Source organism: Canis aureus, chromosome 5 (assembly GCF_053574225.1).
Source record: "Canis aureus isolate CA01 chromosome 5, VMU_Caureus_v.1.0, whole genome shotgun sequence".
NCBI classification, from domain to species: domain Eukaryota; kingdom Metazoa; phylum Chordata; class Mammalia; order Carnivora; family Canidae; genus Canis; species Canis aureus.
The window spans coordinates 38,368,595-38,384,167 of NC_135615.1; the positions used below are offsets into that span (position 1 = coordinate 38,368,595).

General features: G+C 43.7%; 2 protein-coding genes across 16 annotated transcripts in view; both read left to right on the forward strand.

The window, feature by feature from the left end:
* Positions 1 to 7,839, forward strand: part of LOC144314033 (uncharacterized) — a 287,113-nt gene extending 279,274 nt beyond the window's left edge. For both annotated transcript variants that reach the window (XM_077897651.1, XM_077897660.1), the window contains one exon: positions 5 to 7,839. The gene's annotated coding sequence lies outside the window, so the exon portion shown is untranslated. The remainder of the gene's footprint in view (positions 1 to 4) is intronic.
* Positions 7,840 to 10,747: 2,908 nt separating this feature from the next.
* The window catches only part of ARHGAP26 (Rho GTPase activating protein 26), a 419,433-nt gene continuing 414,607 nt past the window's right edge, over positions 10,748 to 15,573 (forward strand). For 4 of the 14 annotated variants that reach the window (XM_077897669.1, XM_077897674.1, XM_077897677.1 and 1 more), the window contains exon 1: positions 10,752 to 10,984. In XM_077897669.1, the coding sequence (XP_077753795.1) occupies positions 10,831 to 10,984 (154 nt within the window). In that variant the 5' untranslated portion in view covers positions 10,752 to 10,830. Of the gene's footprint in view, positions 10,985 to 15,573 lie in introns of all 14 variants that reach the window. The other 10 variants (XR_013379692.1, XR_013379693.1, XM_077897671.1 and 7 more) reach the window with 4 other exon arrangements.

The following is a 15,573-nucleotide window of genomic DNA, read 5'->3' on the forward strand; positions in this document are numbered from 1 at the left end:
TTAGAGTCCTGAAGTGAACCTGTGTTCCTAGTTCCTAGAAACCCCTAAGGCTCTTGGTTTCCTTCTGGTTTAGTGGAACAATGGAGAAAACCTATAACCAGTTCTAGCTTCAAGCACCATTCCCATTCCGGTTTACACTGTAACTCTGAAAAATCAGTTTTTTCACAGTTTCATCTCATATCCACCAGAAGAGACAAAAGATCATAAAAATGGAATTTATTTGAGTTCATCTTCCAACAACGTGGCCAGTTACTGCTTTATTTAGCTTTATTTACTTAGTTACTGCTTTACTTGTTTTTGAACATTAATATAGTGCAGACATTGGTCTATGTAAGCGTTTTATGTGCATGCTACCATTTAATTTTTACAACAGCCCTGTGAGGTAGGTGCCATTGTCATTCTCATTTTATACTTAAAATGCCTGAGACTTAGAGAGATTAACTGTGGTCATACAGCCAGCAAGCAGCAGAGCTGTGGTTAAAACTCATGTCTGTTTAATGCTTGAGATGTTGCTTTTGGCATTATTTTATAAAAGATGAAGGGTGCCTGGCTGGCTTGGTAGGGGGAGCGTGCGATTCTTGATCTCCAGTTCATGAGTTCGAGCCCCACGTTATACATAGAGACTACTTAAATAAATACAGGTAAAAAAAAAAAAAAAAAAAAAAAGGATGACATGAGAGCATTCTTAACTATGTCTTTTAACTACTGCATGTTTTATCTTTTTTTTTTTTTTTTTAAGATTTTATTTATTCATGAGAGACACAGAGACCAGGCAGAAGGAGAACAGGCTCCTGCAGGGAGCCCTATGTGGACTTGATCCCAGGACTCCAGGATCATGCCCTGGACCGAAGGCTGGCGTTCAGCTGCTGAGTCACCCAGGCATCCCTGCATCCTTCATCTTCACCAAATTATTCTTAGCTAAGAAATTTAAATACAGGGGCAGCCTGAGTGGCTCAGCGGGTTAGCACCATCTTCAGCCCAGGGCGTGATCCTGGAAACCAGGATCGAGTCCCATGTCGGGCTCCCTGCATGAAGCCTGCTTCTCCCTCTGCCTGTTTCTCCCTCTGCCTGTGTCTCTGCCTCTCTCTCTGTGTCTCATGAATGAATAAAAAGTATTAAAAAAAAAAAGAAAAAAAAAGAAATTTAAATACAGATTCACAAGGGTAGGGCTTCTCATAGTTGAATGATCTTTGGGGTGTTTCAGTGACCTGTTAATCAAATTCCATGCTAAAAAAGAAACAAAAAACCCCCTCCATCCTAAAGTAAAAGTGAGATTACTTTGTGATTTCAGTTTTAAAACAAGCACTTATTGTCTTTCAGGAAGGCTATAAATAGAAATTCAAGGAAATATTTCAACTAATAAAGATAAAAATATTTTTTGTTAAAACATCAAATATTTGGCTTTCATTTCTTAGCTCACTTTATTTTTTTTAAGATTTTAAAAAAAGATTTTATTTATTTATTCATGAGAGACCAGAGAGAGAAGCAGAGACAAAGGCAGATGGAGAAGCAGACTCCCTGTGGGGAGCCTGATGTGGGGCTCCATCCCAGGACCCCAGGATCATGCCCTGAGCCAAAAGCAGATGCTCAACCACTGAGCCACTGAGCCACTAAAACTCCCTTAGCTCACTTTAAAATATAATTTCAAGATGTTTTTAGCAAGCATGGTACATTCTGAGGTTTTAAAAAGTTCATATAATAGTAATACAAGTTATAATTTATTGAACATTTATTACACCTGCCAAGTACTAGGTATATTACTTCACTGGTTCCTAACTATAACTCTCTGTGATAATTACTTATTGTCAGTCTTCTAAAGATGAAGGCGTTGAAACTTAGATAGTTAAGTAACTTGCTCGAGATTCAAAGTCATTGCATCAAATCTGGTATTTGAACCTATGGATGGAAACTGATGCTTTTTTCATCATACAACTTTATTTTTTATTCTGCCTTCAGAAGGGTTCTTTCCTTATTAGATTATTTTCATTCTTTAAATAAGTGACCTTGAGGAAGTATCTTTCTTCCCTGGTATTCAGTTTCCTTGTGTTTAAGACAATGTGATTGAATTGGAGATTTTCCATAATCTCTGTTAGGTCTAAAACTACATGGTTCTGTGAGTCCATGAATAGCCCAGTTCAAAGGTGGTTGGTGTTCCGTGGGACTCCTCCTCATTTGTTCTCTTTGGGAAACAGTAGGAAATTGAATCTTTTAAATCAATTTAGTACGTATATCTACTATTTTTTATACTCATGAATATATTACCTGATCCTTTTTAGTTGCAAAATGTTTCCTCACTGTCATTTATAATACTCATCACTAACAATAGGCTAAAGAAATAGTTTTGAATTGCTTTTCCTTTCTTTCATTTGGTTAGTCTGGGGTCAGCAAGCTATGGCTTGTGGGCCAAATCTAGCCTACTACTTGTTTTTGTATGGCTTATTAACTAAGATTGGGTATTATATTTTTAAATGGCTGGAAAAGAAAATTAAAAGAATAGTTTGTGACACCTGAAAATTACATGAAATTGAGATTTCAGGGTCCATAAAGCTTTTTGGAACACAGCCACCATATTCATTCATTTATGTATTGTCTATGGCTGGTTTCCTGGCACAACATCAGGGTTGAAGAAGTGCAACAGAGCCTGAACGGTCCAGAAAGCCTGGAAACCCTTTCTAGAAAAAGTCTGCTGATCTTCGGGTTAGTGTTGAAATAACAAAGCAAGGAGGCCAACTGAGGTTGTTCTAATGCCTTGATAGCCTAGTAAGCAAACCAAAATCTAAGCAGGACTCAATGCTCTTGAATCCGAGAAAAATGAAACTGAAGAATGACCAATCACAAACAGCCGCCCAGGCTTTCCCACATTAGCAACCACTTAAGCTATAACCAAATAATGGCTTTGCTTCCAAGTCTTCTCTATAAAAACTTTGCCCTTAGGTCCTTTCAATGCAGCACTCCCAATCATTCTGTTTGGTGCTGCTTATTTAGATTGAAGTTTGCTCAGATAAACTCTCAAAAAGCTTAATGTACCTCAGTTTATCTTTTAACATCTGGGACACTGTACTGATTGCCCACTGCTGCTAGGCATTCTACAGGTCACAGGGACATAGTATCGAACAAGACGCACAAGTTCCCTGGGCTCAAGGAGCCATGTCTAAACTCAAATAAAAAACAAACAGGGAGCCTGGCCAGCTGAGTTAGTGGAGTGTGCTACTCTTGATCTTGGGGTCATGAGTTTGAGCCCTACATTGGGTGTAGAGATTACTTAAAAACAAAACAAAACAAAACAAAACAAACAAGAAACAAAGTTGGAGGGACACAGGACTTCCAAAGTTAAATTATGCCAAAGGATTTTTTAAATACAGCTACTACCTTCGCTTATCATCATTTACTTTAAGAAAAAGAGTATGTATGTTAATACAAAAAAATTAGTGTATTAATACCAAATTTGTAGGAAGAACATAATCTCAAAAAGCACTGCCTCAAATGGAATGCATGTTATGGAAAACTCATTGCATCCTCACTGTTTTTCTCATTTCCTGATGGATCAGAGAAAACTTCTTCTTGGGCTGGCAAAGGTCATCAGATCAGTTTTGGGAGCACAGGGCTTGGTTGGCATTGTCACTTTGCAGGCGAAACAAACTTAGGAAATATCTAGTTTTTAAATTGGAAAATGTTAGTGTTTTAGTGGTGCAACTCTTCAGCTTGAGAGTATTACAGCCACTAATTTTAGAAGTCAAATTTTTCTGCAGACAGTGCTGGGTAATACAAATGTAGTTATGGGAAATTCCAGAAATGAACTAGAAAGGGAAGTGGAAGTAAATAAAATAAATCTGCCAACTTCTACTCGTGTAGATCTCACAGATATTATATCCTCTTTGCCCTGCATTTAGATGCAAGATAACCCATTTTAGTACTGATGTTTCATACTGGCTTCTCCTTAGAAGGAAGTGATGGCAAGAATAATTTCTCTACGGAAATACTGCCCTCCGCTACCCCACAAGTGCCACCTTCCATAGACACCCACTAAAAATCACAGCATCTCTTCAAAACTAGAGTCATCTAAGGAGCATGGATCCCCAGAGGAGAAAACTTACCCATTAATAAGGATTTGAGGTTGGATAGTGATCATTTTCCAGTTACTTTAGAAAGTTTTTAATTCCCAATGACAGATTTTCTATTTTGCAACAACTGAAATAGCAACTAAAAGACCAGCAATGACCCCTTTCTCTTCTGTGTCCCTATTCTTGGTGTCTATGATATTGTTCATTTCCTAAGTGCATCTCATAGAGCATGGGGGACAGAGTGGGGAAAAACAGGATTCTGTGCTCAAGGGAAAATGAGAAATACAGGGTTACAACAATCCCACAGGATTTTTTTTTACTGCAGGACCTCTCAGGACCTCTAACATGCTAATGTGCATTTCAAGCTTATACAAATGTACATGAAGGATCTGGAGGCAAGAAAGAGAGCAAGGTGCACAGGACTGCTTGTGTGTGGAGTATAGGTTACTTTACTGAAGTAAGCTAATTTACTTGGTCATTTTAGCAGCAACAATTAGGATAAATAGACCAGTTATTTTCACTGACCCAGATCATCCTCGGTCTGTAATTGAAATGGTCTTTGACAGTTTTCTGGTTTCAGCTCAGTTTTGAACAAACTTATTTTGATTGATGGATTATCATTTTTCTTAAATATCTTTCTTCATTTAGTATACATTCCTGTAAATGTAGATATTATCTTTAAATGTTTAGGAAACCATCCTTAAAACTAATGATTTTCCATTTTGGAAACTCCCTAAAAACCATGTATTAATGTGGATGACCAGAATTCAAGAGGAGGTGAAACAATAGATTTTGTGATTAGATCATCATATCATTTAGGGTTCTATCTGGCTTTGAGTAACAGAAAACTCCATTAATAGGGCCTACATAGCTTGTTTTTTTCCCCTTCATGTGATGAGTAGTTGGTAGGTGGGCATTCTAGGGCTGGGTGTTGTGGCTCACAGATATCACCAAGGCACCTGGCATGTGGCATTCATCCTCATGGTTGCAAGATGAATGCTGCTCCTTGATGCATTACACCCATATTCTAGATGAAAAGAATAGGGAGGGAAGGTGGGCAAAAAGTGTGTGCCAGCTGTCCCCTTATCAAAAAAACAAAATCTTGGGCAGCCCAGGTGGCTCAGCGGTTTAGCGCCGCCTTAAGCCCCGGGGTGTGATCCTGGAGGCCCACCCAATAGATTTCTAGTTATAGCTTAATGGCCAGAAAAATGCCACATGGCCAGCAGTAGCTGTATAGAAATCTGAGGAACTGAATTCTTTTTTTTTTAATTTTTATTTATTTATGATAGTCACACACAGAGAGAAAGAGTGAGAGAGGCAGAGACACAGGCAGAGGGAGAGGGAGAAGCAGGCTCCATACACCGGGAGCCCCACGTGGGATTCGATCCCGGGTCTCCAGGATCGCGCCCTGGGCCAAAGGCGGGCGCCAAACCGCTGTGCCACCCAGGGATCCCAGAACTGAATTCTTTAGCTGCGCACTTGGGGTTCTATTAGTAACATAGCCTAAGTCTGGAATTAGGCTAGTCTGGGGTTAGAATCTCAGCTCTAAAAAAAAAAAAAAAAAAAGAATCTCAGCTCTGCTGCTCAGTGATTATGACTTTAGGTTTGTCATTTTCAGTTTCCTCACTACAAAATGGAGATAAGATGATAATGGGGTTCTGAAGACATTAATTGAACTATTTTTTGTAAAATGTTTAGGAGAGTATCTGGTATGCAGTAAATGATATATGTAGGTACTTTCTCAACAAATGAGTAAGGAAAGGACATTAAATTAAAAAGTAGCAGGGATGAAAAATGTGGATAACATATAAAACAGACCTGTATACTACAAGTAATATGAATTTCATTAATTTCTTGAGCCAAGGAATGTTAATTAAGTGCTGCCACCTCCCCCACAGGACCACAAACCATTGGATTTGGAGGGATAGATTACTCTTTCTTCTTTCAAGGAAAATGAGGATTTCATGTCTTTCAGTCAGTTGCTTTTACACTAATGGTAGGGCGTTGGATTTATTTATTTATTTATTTATTTATTATTTATTTATTATTTATTATTTATTATTATTATTACTTTAGGGCATTGGATTTAAAGCCAAAACTTATTAGAGGCTTGTATAGTTACTGATACATTGGGGGCATACCAGCAAATGGTCCTGGAAAAAAAACATACATTTCAGGGTGAGATACCTCCTCTTTCATTCATGGGTTATCTTTTTTTTTTTTTAATAAAATTTATTTATTCATGAGAGACACAGAGAGAGAGGCAGAGACATAGGCAGAAGGATAAGCAGGCTCCTCACAGAAACACCAATGTGGGACTTGATCCCAGGACTCTGGGATCACGACCAAGCTGAAGGCAGATGCTCAACCACTGAGCCACCCCGGCATCCCCATTCATGGGTGATCTTATTCCAATTTTAGGCTTGGCTATTATTATTAATTTTTTAGATATATAAAATCTCTTTCTTATAGATATCGTATAGGCAGATAGTTATTTAAGACAAATAGATTTGAATTCTTAGCTCAATTCTACTGCTAACCTTAGGCACCTTACTTCTCTAATCCTTAGTTACTTTATCCGCAAAATAGGGATGGTAACAGTACCTATTTCCCAAATTTTAGTAAAGGCTGGAAATGTAATAAAGAACTTAGCACAGATCCTACTACAGAGATAAAGCTCAATAAATATCATTACTATCACTACCATCATTATTACTTCTTAAAAGCAACTTTATTGAGCTGTAACTTAGACACAATAAGATGCACCCATAAATTTTGACTAATGTTGAAACCTGTGTAACCATCACCACGATTGTGATATAGAATATATTTACAACATCATCCCCAAATTGTCATTTTAAAAATGGAAAACGGATGCCTTATCCAGTAATAATACAAAGGCGAAGTCACTGTGTAAAGCATCATATGGTATTGACTATAAAAAAGAAAGAGTATGTGCTAACTAGAATTACAAAACCATGGAAATATAGCAGAAGGAGCATTCATTTTGAGAGCGTTGGGGAACTAACTGGTCAGACATACTGTTTATTATTGCTTCTGCCTATTTAGCATTAATTCCCTCTTTTCCTGTCAACAGGAGTTTGTCCTTTGGGGGAAACAACTCCTCCCCAGTGGTTGATGTTTTAGGAGCAGGGCTATTTAACCTCTGGCTTCAGTCTTGTAATTTCTGCTGTAATTCTTGGGGAGAAAACACCTCTGTTACTGCTAATATTGCTGGATATAAGTTTGGAGGAGCAGAGAGCACCATAGAGGAAGGTCAGCTTGTGGGGCGGAGAGAGAAATCTGGTGCTCACATCATCATCCAAGTCTCCTGAGGCTACATCTATTTCTGGTCCTTAGTTACATGAGGGCCTAAGAACCTTCATCATGGACCAGCCCTGTTCTTCAGTTTGTGTTCAGGAACCATGCTCACCTCTACGTATGTGGGTCAGAGATAGCATTATGAGAAATGAGAATGCTTTCCAGTTTTCTACAAATGGAAGGTCATTGTGTGGCAGATGTAAAATTAACTGGACAACTGAAGTCAGAGATAATACGGATTTACAATGTATATTGTATTACTGAAAGTAGAACTATTTAGATTTAGTGTTTGACTAATTTGAAGGAATTGAGACATATTCCAAGGATATTGGGTCAAATTATTTGGCCTAAATTATTTCTCTATTTTGTTTGAAAGTGATTTTTGTTTTATCTGCATTCATAGCTATGTTGTCACATGAGTTGCTGTTTCTTCCTTATTAAACTTGAGTCCCTCCTGTTGGCATTGTGCACCTCTTAAGTACCTGTTGCTGTTCTAAGAGCTGGGGCTGTAGCAGCAGACAACACAAAACCTCTACCTCATGGAGTTTATTTTCGAGGATGTGAGAGATAACTGCACCTTCCATGTGCCAGTTTCTGTCCTTGATACTACTGCATTCGGATTCTCTTTTTCTGATAGTATTGCCTGAAGTGTGGGAAGTGTTTATGGAAATTCTGGGTTAAATTAATAAGAAATGAGATGTTATCCACACATATTTGTAAATGGGCATATATGTATGTATCGCACACACTTCTTAGCTAAGTAACCTGGCTTAAGTTCCAATTATGGGCCTCAATTTCTCATTTGAAAAGTGGGTATTATCATGGTACCAATATTACCTGGTAGGGATTAAATGCATGTAAATAATTTAGCTCTACTTTATGTCTGGCACAGATGATAGCCAATGTTATTATTAATACATTTATTTTACTTTATACACAATTGCCCCAATATTCTGCAATGGAAGAATATGAATCATTGTGCCCCCACACCCCCAGTTTGTTTCATTCATTTAACACTGATTGAGTATCATGTGCCAGGCCCACTGTTTTTTTAGTTTTTTCCAGACATGGCTGCAACAGTATCTCCCGTTCTTGTCACTTCCCCACCTAGAGGTACAGTCTAATTCCCTTCTCTTTGCATCTGCGTGGGATTGTGACTTGCTTGTAGCTAATGAAGAAATTAGCTAGAAATTTGTGACTTCTAAGGTTAGGCCATAAGAGGTGGTACAGCTTTTGCCTTGTGAGATGGGGCATTCACAGTAGAATCCTGAAGCTGCCATGCAAGGAGGAAGCCCAAAGTAGGGCACACAGCAGAGAAGCCTTGGGCCCACCCAAGAAGAGGGAGATGCTCAGCTAACCACCCCTGCTCCAGCACCTGTCACTGTCTGACTGGAACACAGGAGAGACTCCTAAGCTGGAACTACCGAGTTAAGCTCTTCCACAGAGACCAGGAGAGAATATAAAAAGATTGTTGTTGTTTTAGAATATTAAGTTTTGGTGTGATTTGTTATGTATCAATAGAGAACCTACCTTTTAAGTGCTCAAGATACGGTATTAAGCAGATCTTTCTCATTCTTGGCAACTGAGGAGCAACTATTTTCAGGATTTTAATTATCTGTCCCACAGCTGTTCGGGCCTGCTCTCAAGTCTAAATTTGTAGATACAGCAGCAAACAGATCATACTCACTCATTCATTTATGTATTCAATAAACCAGGCAATTGATTTCTCAACGTAGATGCCTCTTCTGGCCCCAGAGTTGGCAACCTTTTCCCCATGTTTTTAAGCACCCAGGCCTTCTCCTGTCTCACCAGGCAGCCCTAATGCTCTTCTCCTGTCTCTCCCATCCACTAGCAGCAATTAAGTCCATTCTGTGCTATTCATCTTAGTATGGGTAGCATCTAGTTTAATGCCTGCACATAGCAGATCTATTAAAAAAAAAAAAAAAGAACAAACCAAAACCAAAAACAAACAAAAAACCCTTAACTGAAAGGCTCCTAGCTCCTGGACACACAAAAATTTATTTCAGGGACAGTCCCTATGCTCTAGGAGTTCCCAATTTAGCACTAGATACTGTGGGATCCAGCCTGACCAGTGCAGTTAAGTGAGCTGCCTGAATGAATTCCAGTAGTGGAACAGAGGACAGGGCAGCGCACTGGGGGTGGGAGGGGGGGAAAGATTTAATTTAGTCCACATTTGTCAGTCACCGGAGCACGAATGGCACATGTAGCACACGGTAAGCTCTCAGTATCCGTTACCGTATGCAAGCCACTGGCCTAGGTAGCAGGAATGCAGCAGCGCACAAGAAAACTGCAGTGGTCTGTGCCCTCGTGAAGCTCACAGGGTATCAAAGGACGACAGGCAGGAGGTAATTATGTAAAATTGTGCTAGATGCCCAACAGGAAAACAACAGGCAGCTGAAATTCTCGTAAGGATGTTAGAGCCTTTGGCCGGGGAGCATCCGTGGGCGGGTTTTGAGCAGGAGTGGCCATGAGGGGGCGGGAAGATTGCGGGCAAGAAGAACTGGTAATTTAAAAATACAAACATTTTCTGCTTGGCTGGAATACGGAGCGGGTGAAAAGGGTGGACATGGTGGTTCGCTGCGCTCGAGGTTCTCCCGGGCTCGGGAGCTGCATCTCGAGTGAAAGCTCGATTGCCCAGCCCTGCAGGGCGGGTTCAGGGGGAACTGCAGCCCCGTTTCATGCTAGGCACATTGAGGGTCCTCCGCTTCCCAGACCTGCGGAAGCAGCACCTCGGGTTCGGGTCCCGGCCGCAGCAGGTCCGCAAGACCCGGAGTGGGGAGCGTCGGCGCCTCGCAGCGATCACCCCTCCCGCACCGGGTCTGCAACACCGCGCGGGCGGGAGGGGGCGGAGCCTGTGTTGCGGACCTGGGCGGTGGCGTGGGCCCGCCCCCCCGGCCCAGGCCCCGCCTCCGCACCCCGCTGATTGGGTCAAGGCCGCGGAAGGGCCGGGTGTCCCCGGGAGGCAGGGGGGTCGGGCTGAGGCGGGCGTGCTGATTGGTCCGCCTGGGATTAGGTCATCGCTAGCAGGTTCGAGCGGCCCGGACGCCGGCGGGGCGGCCGAGGCTGCTGTGAGAGGGCGCTCGAGGCCGCTGGCGAGCGATCGGGCGAAGGAGGCGGGGAGGCGGCCGCCGCGCTCGCCCGCCTGCTCGCTCGCTTCCCGGCGCCGCCGCGGGTCGGTGGCCGCGCTTCCTGCCCGCCAGCCGCTCCGTGGCGCGCCGCCGGAGCAGCCGCCCCTCGGCCGGGACCCCGCGCGGGTCGGCAGCCGTGCGCGCCGGCGGACACCGCGCGGAGGGCGAGCCGGGGCCACACCTGTGGAGCCGGCGGGCGTCCGGGGTCCCGGCCGCGGTCCCGCCGCGTGCGTGCTCGGGGCTGCGGGCCTCCCGGGCGCTGGGGCAGGCGCGCCCCCCGGCTGGGCGACGCGGGCGCGATGGGGCTCCCCGCGCTGGAATTCAGCGACTGCTGCCTCGACAGCCCGCACTTCCGAGAGACGCTCAAGTCGCACGAAGCGGAGCTGGACAAGACCAACAAATTCATCAAGGAGCTCATCAAGGACGGGAAGTCCCTCATCGGCGCGCTCAAGAGTGAGTGTCCCGAGCCCGGCGGGGACGCGACCCTGAGGCGGGAGGGCCGTCGGGCGGCGGGGTCCCGGGCGACGGCCGTGCACGCTGCCGGCGGGCGCGCCGGGGCCGGGCGGGGGCGAGCGAGCAGCGGTCGCCGAGGCGGGCGCCCCGGAGCCCCCCGCTGGCGTTCGGGGCTGGCGGGCGGGGGCCGAGGGCGGGCGGCGCTCCGGGGCCCCGCGGCTGGCTGTGCGCGGCGCACAGGTGTCCCGGGAGTGGGACGCCCGTGCCTGGCGCGCCGCGCACCGCGTTGGGAAGCCCCCTCGCGCCCGCCGCTCCGGCTCGGCTCCCTTGGGGAACGCTTGCTCACCCCGGGGCGCCCGGCCGGGGAAGCGGAACGTGCCCCGGCGGAGGGCGGCTGGGGACCGCCCCGCTCCGTGCGCGCCGGGCTGCCCGGGCCGCCGGGTTCTGCGAAAGGCGCGGGCGCTGCCAGGAAAGGGCCGGGCGCCGCGGCTGGGAGCTCGCGCTTCTGGGGAGCGATCGCGGCCAGTGACCCCGGGCGGTGAACGCGTGCAGGTTCTGATGCTTGTGCTCAGCAGAAGGTGACAGGGGTGGGAGGACAGCATCAGAGTGTTCCTTTACTCTAAACTGTGGGCGGGGGTTTAAAAATAGAACGAACATATCCTGACTCTCTCCCGCTCCCTCGCTCTCTCTCTCTCTCTCTTTTTTTTTTAAGCCTCTCCCTTTATCCTTGAAAACTCAAAGGTTTTGAGGGAATGTCCTCCGGCCTCACTCGGAGAGCTGAAGTTAAAACTCGTCCTTAAGGATTCCGGAGCCCTTCGTAAAACCCATTTTTTACTTATTTCCTCTTGGTAGGGGAGAAATGAGATTTGCATTCTGTGTATGATTTTTCCCTTGACCTTTGCAGAGCCAGAGAGTTTCTCCCGGCCAAACGAAAGTGTTCTAGGGATGAGCTCCTTGGATCGTGAGGTCGATCTTGGTGCTTTTTCAATCTCCCCCCTTTAAAAATAGCTCCGTCCATCTTTTAGTTTTTTGAGTCAGGAATAACATGAAGGAAGATAGTGGAACTGTCTTTGACTTTACTTTCCCGTCTGTGGGATGGATTTCTTCATAGGTGCTACCTTTCAGCTAGGCCAGGTTGCATTGGCTGAGTGGAGTGCTATCTCTGAAAATTGTTCCCAGGCCTCTTGAAAGGGAATTTCTGGAAGTCAATTGCCTGAGATGTCATTTTGTGATCCTGTTGCTTCTAAAAATGTAGAGGGAGATAACGGAACCCGGGACAGCAATTGCCAATCTTTTGGGGTGAAATAAACATAAAATTGTGGTGTGATGAGGTTCCTCAGAGGCAGGGTCTCTGATGATCTGAGGCCTACCAATAACTCTTCCTTTCCCACTGACCATCTTTGATTCAGGAAACACTCCACCCCTGGTTTGGAGAAAGTTAGGAGCCCACTCATAGACTGGGCCCACGAGTTTTGATTCAGTCTCATTCTGGCTTTAATTGGCCTTCTGCTTTATTCAGCAAACATATGGAGTGCCTGCTGTGTGTAGGTACTGCTGCCCTGGGTCCTGATGATGTAGCAGTGATTATTGTGTTGCCCCTTTGGCAACAGAGACTGACTCCTTGCCGGTGAATTATCTCATGTTATTCATTTTACACACAGGCTTGATGAAGTCACTAGTCCAGAGCCACACAGCTCCAGCAGTGGGACCTAATCTTGCACCCCTGCATGGTCTGAGCCAGAGTCGGAGTTCCTGCTAACACAGAGCTCTTAATCCTCTCTCATCCTGCTTACCCAGAGTGGACCCCCTGGACCAAGCCTGCTAGAATTTGGAACTGCATTTGTATATCTGTCTTGAGTATGAGTAGGGTACATTTGTGTGACTGGGAATTTATTTGCCTGCTACTATTTTTTTTTTTTTTTTTTTTTTTTTGGATAGGGCTAAGAATTCCTTGGGTGGGGGGAAATAATGCAGTGATAGGGCTTAAGAATTATTTAAGTTGTCTAATGGAATGGAGCAGCCCTGTAACTTGGGGGAAAGATTAGTAAGGAACTAAATGTTCTAATCTGTTTATATCTAGTTGTATGTATTAACAATACTCTGACAGCTACTATTACCTGAGTAGATCATGTGTGACCTCTTCAGTGGAAAGAGTGGAGTTGATCACTCTTTCCCAGATTTCAGGCATTCCATTATCATTAGGTGCTTGCTACAGTGTGTATTACTGTCTTAGTATTTGTGTATTATTTTTCTTCTGTTCATCCTTTTCATTACTGAAAATGTAAAGCCAGTGTTTTTAAAACTAATTACACGAAATAAATACATAATTATGTAAAATACCCTGGTTTAGATAATTTACAGTCTCTTTGAGCTATAAAATTTTATGGCTTTATTTTATAATTAGTATTCATAGACCTTTGGGTTTAGATTTCCTCCGTGTGATAATCTGAGGCAGTAAAACTAGCCTTTTGGGATTACCAAAGTTCACCTTGATCATTGTTATTATTGCTTTCATTTTGTGCTTGAAGAAACTGAAGATCGATCAGAGAGGTCAGTAACCTGCTTAAAGTAACAAAGTGGTTAAGTATATTTGAACCAGAGCTATCTGATTCCAAAGCCTATGCACTTAAACTTGAAGCAAAACTATTGTCTAGGTCAGTTGTCTCTTGAGTCCCCTTGAGAATCTGATAAATAACCCCCTATGAAGTTTTACCTTGGAAGCCCAAGCCTCTGGTCTGGATACATAGAAGATAAATGATAAAAGATTTGCAACCTACGTTGGTAACGCTGTCAGTTTTCTCTTTCCTGATTTGTTCAGGTCTTTTCTGTGGCTGTCATATGCCCAGAACTCATTCCTTGCCCTGGTGATTCAGTGTTTCATTCGGGAGGATTTTGTGTGTTCAAGACTTTCTGTTTTTCTGTAGAGATGATAGAAGTTGGAGATGAAGTTCAGACTTGTAGAATTAAGTTTTAACATTTCCTGGGTTTGAATCTTAAACCCACCACTTACTGGTAGACTTAGGACAAGTCACTGAGCCTGAGTCCCTCCAGGTAGTAGCCACCCTGACTTTCTAGTGTTGTGAGGACTTAATGAATCAGTCCTTGTAAAGAAAACACTTAGCTTGGAGCCTGGTGCATAGCACTACTCACTTGTTGGTAGCTATAATCATCTGCCAGCTTTCAAGGTTGTCAAGACTCAGAGCAAAAGTAAGAGCAGAGGTACAGTTTTTGGTTTGGGTGCAGGGAGTTAGGCTTATGCCTTCTTCGTAATTTACACAGTTGTGTATGTGTTAACCTCTGGTGGGAAGAATCCTGGTAATCCTATTTGTATAATGTTATGCCAAAAAAAGTTCCACAAGTTAAAAAAAAAAAAAAAAAGAAAAAAGAGTAAGTTTCCCAACATACTTTCTATTCCAAATAACGTTTTGGTAACTTGAATTTTCAGTCTTCTTGCTAGATTAACATGCCCCCTCAGTGGCTAGGCTGGGTGCGTCTTGACTCTCCTGCCTTGCAGGAATGGACTTTATGGCTGGTCTCATGGACCCAGTGACAAACCAAATGTGGGTTCATAGAAATGAAAGTGAATTAGGCCGTTGGTTTTGAGGGGTGGTATGGGTTTTCAGGAACTGTTTCTTTCCATCTTGAGAGTTGGCTTTTGGACTTGTTGCTGTAAATTTGGCTTCTGCTTTCTCAGATAGAATGAATACCCTTATTCTGATAGTCTAAGGTAGGGCAAAAATTCAAAATTTAAAAATATCAACTCTTTAAAGGTATAATTCACCCTACCATATAGTTCACCCACTTAGAGAATCCAATTCAGAGGTTTTTAGTACATTCGCAGAATTGTACAGTCATCCCTACAGTCAATCTTAGAACATTTCCATCACCCCAAAAGAAATCTGATTCCCATTGGGCATCAATCATTCTCCATTTTCTCCCAGCTCCTCCCTACCTCTGTCCCCAGCCCTTGTCAATCACTGATGTATTTTCAGGCAATAAATTTGCCTATTCCAAACATCACAGGTACAATTTTAATAGTTTCCTCCTGGGTGGTGGTGACCAACTTTAGGTACAGAGTTTTTCATTGGAATTTCAGGTGGGGGAACTTTGAATCTATAAGCTGCTCTTCAGGGGGGTTTATGTAGGGGTGAGATCCCAAAGATGGAACCATGTCCTGGAGCTGGGAGAAACCTGGGTATTTTGTGTTTCAAACCCATGAGTGGGGAGTGGATTAGTTTTAGTCCATGGTACTGTGGATGGATACAGAGGAGACCAAGATAAAACTAAGAATCTAGCCCCTTTCCTCTCTGACCTTTCAGTCAAGTTGGGCAAGTTGTGTGATATCCCATAAAGCCCTGACTCTGGGGTTTTATCCTGTTGGGTGACACTGCCCCCCCCCCCCAAAAAAAAAATGAGGTCAGTGTATTTATATTTCTGTAGTTGAGCCTTAGTATTCATGAGACTTTTTGGAGATGATGTGCTTTTGGTTATTGAGCACTTACCAAGTATCTGGCCCTATGCTAAGTGTCTACATGGTCTCATTAGTCCTTACTGCTGTCCTGTGAGATGAATACTCTTATTTTTCTGTG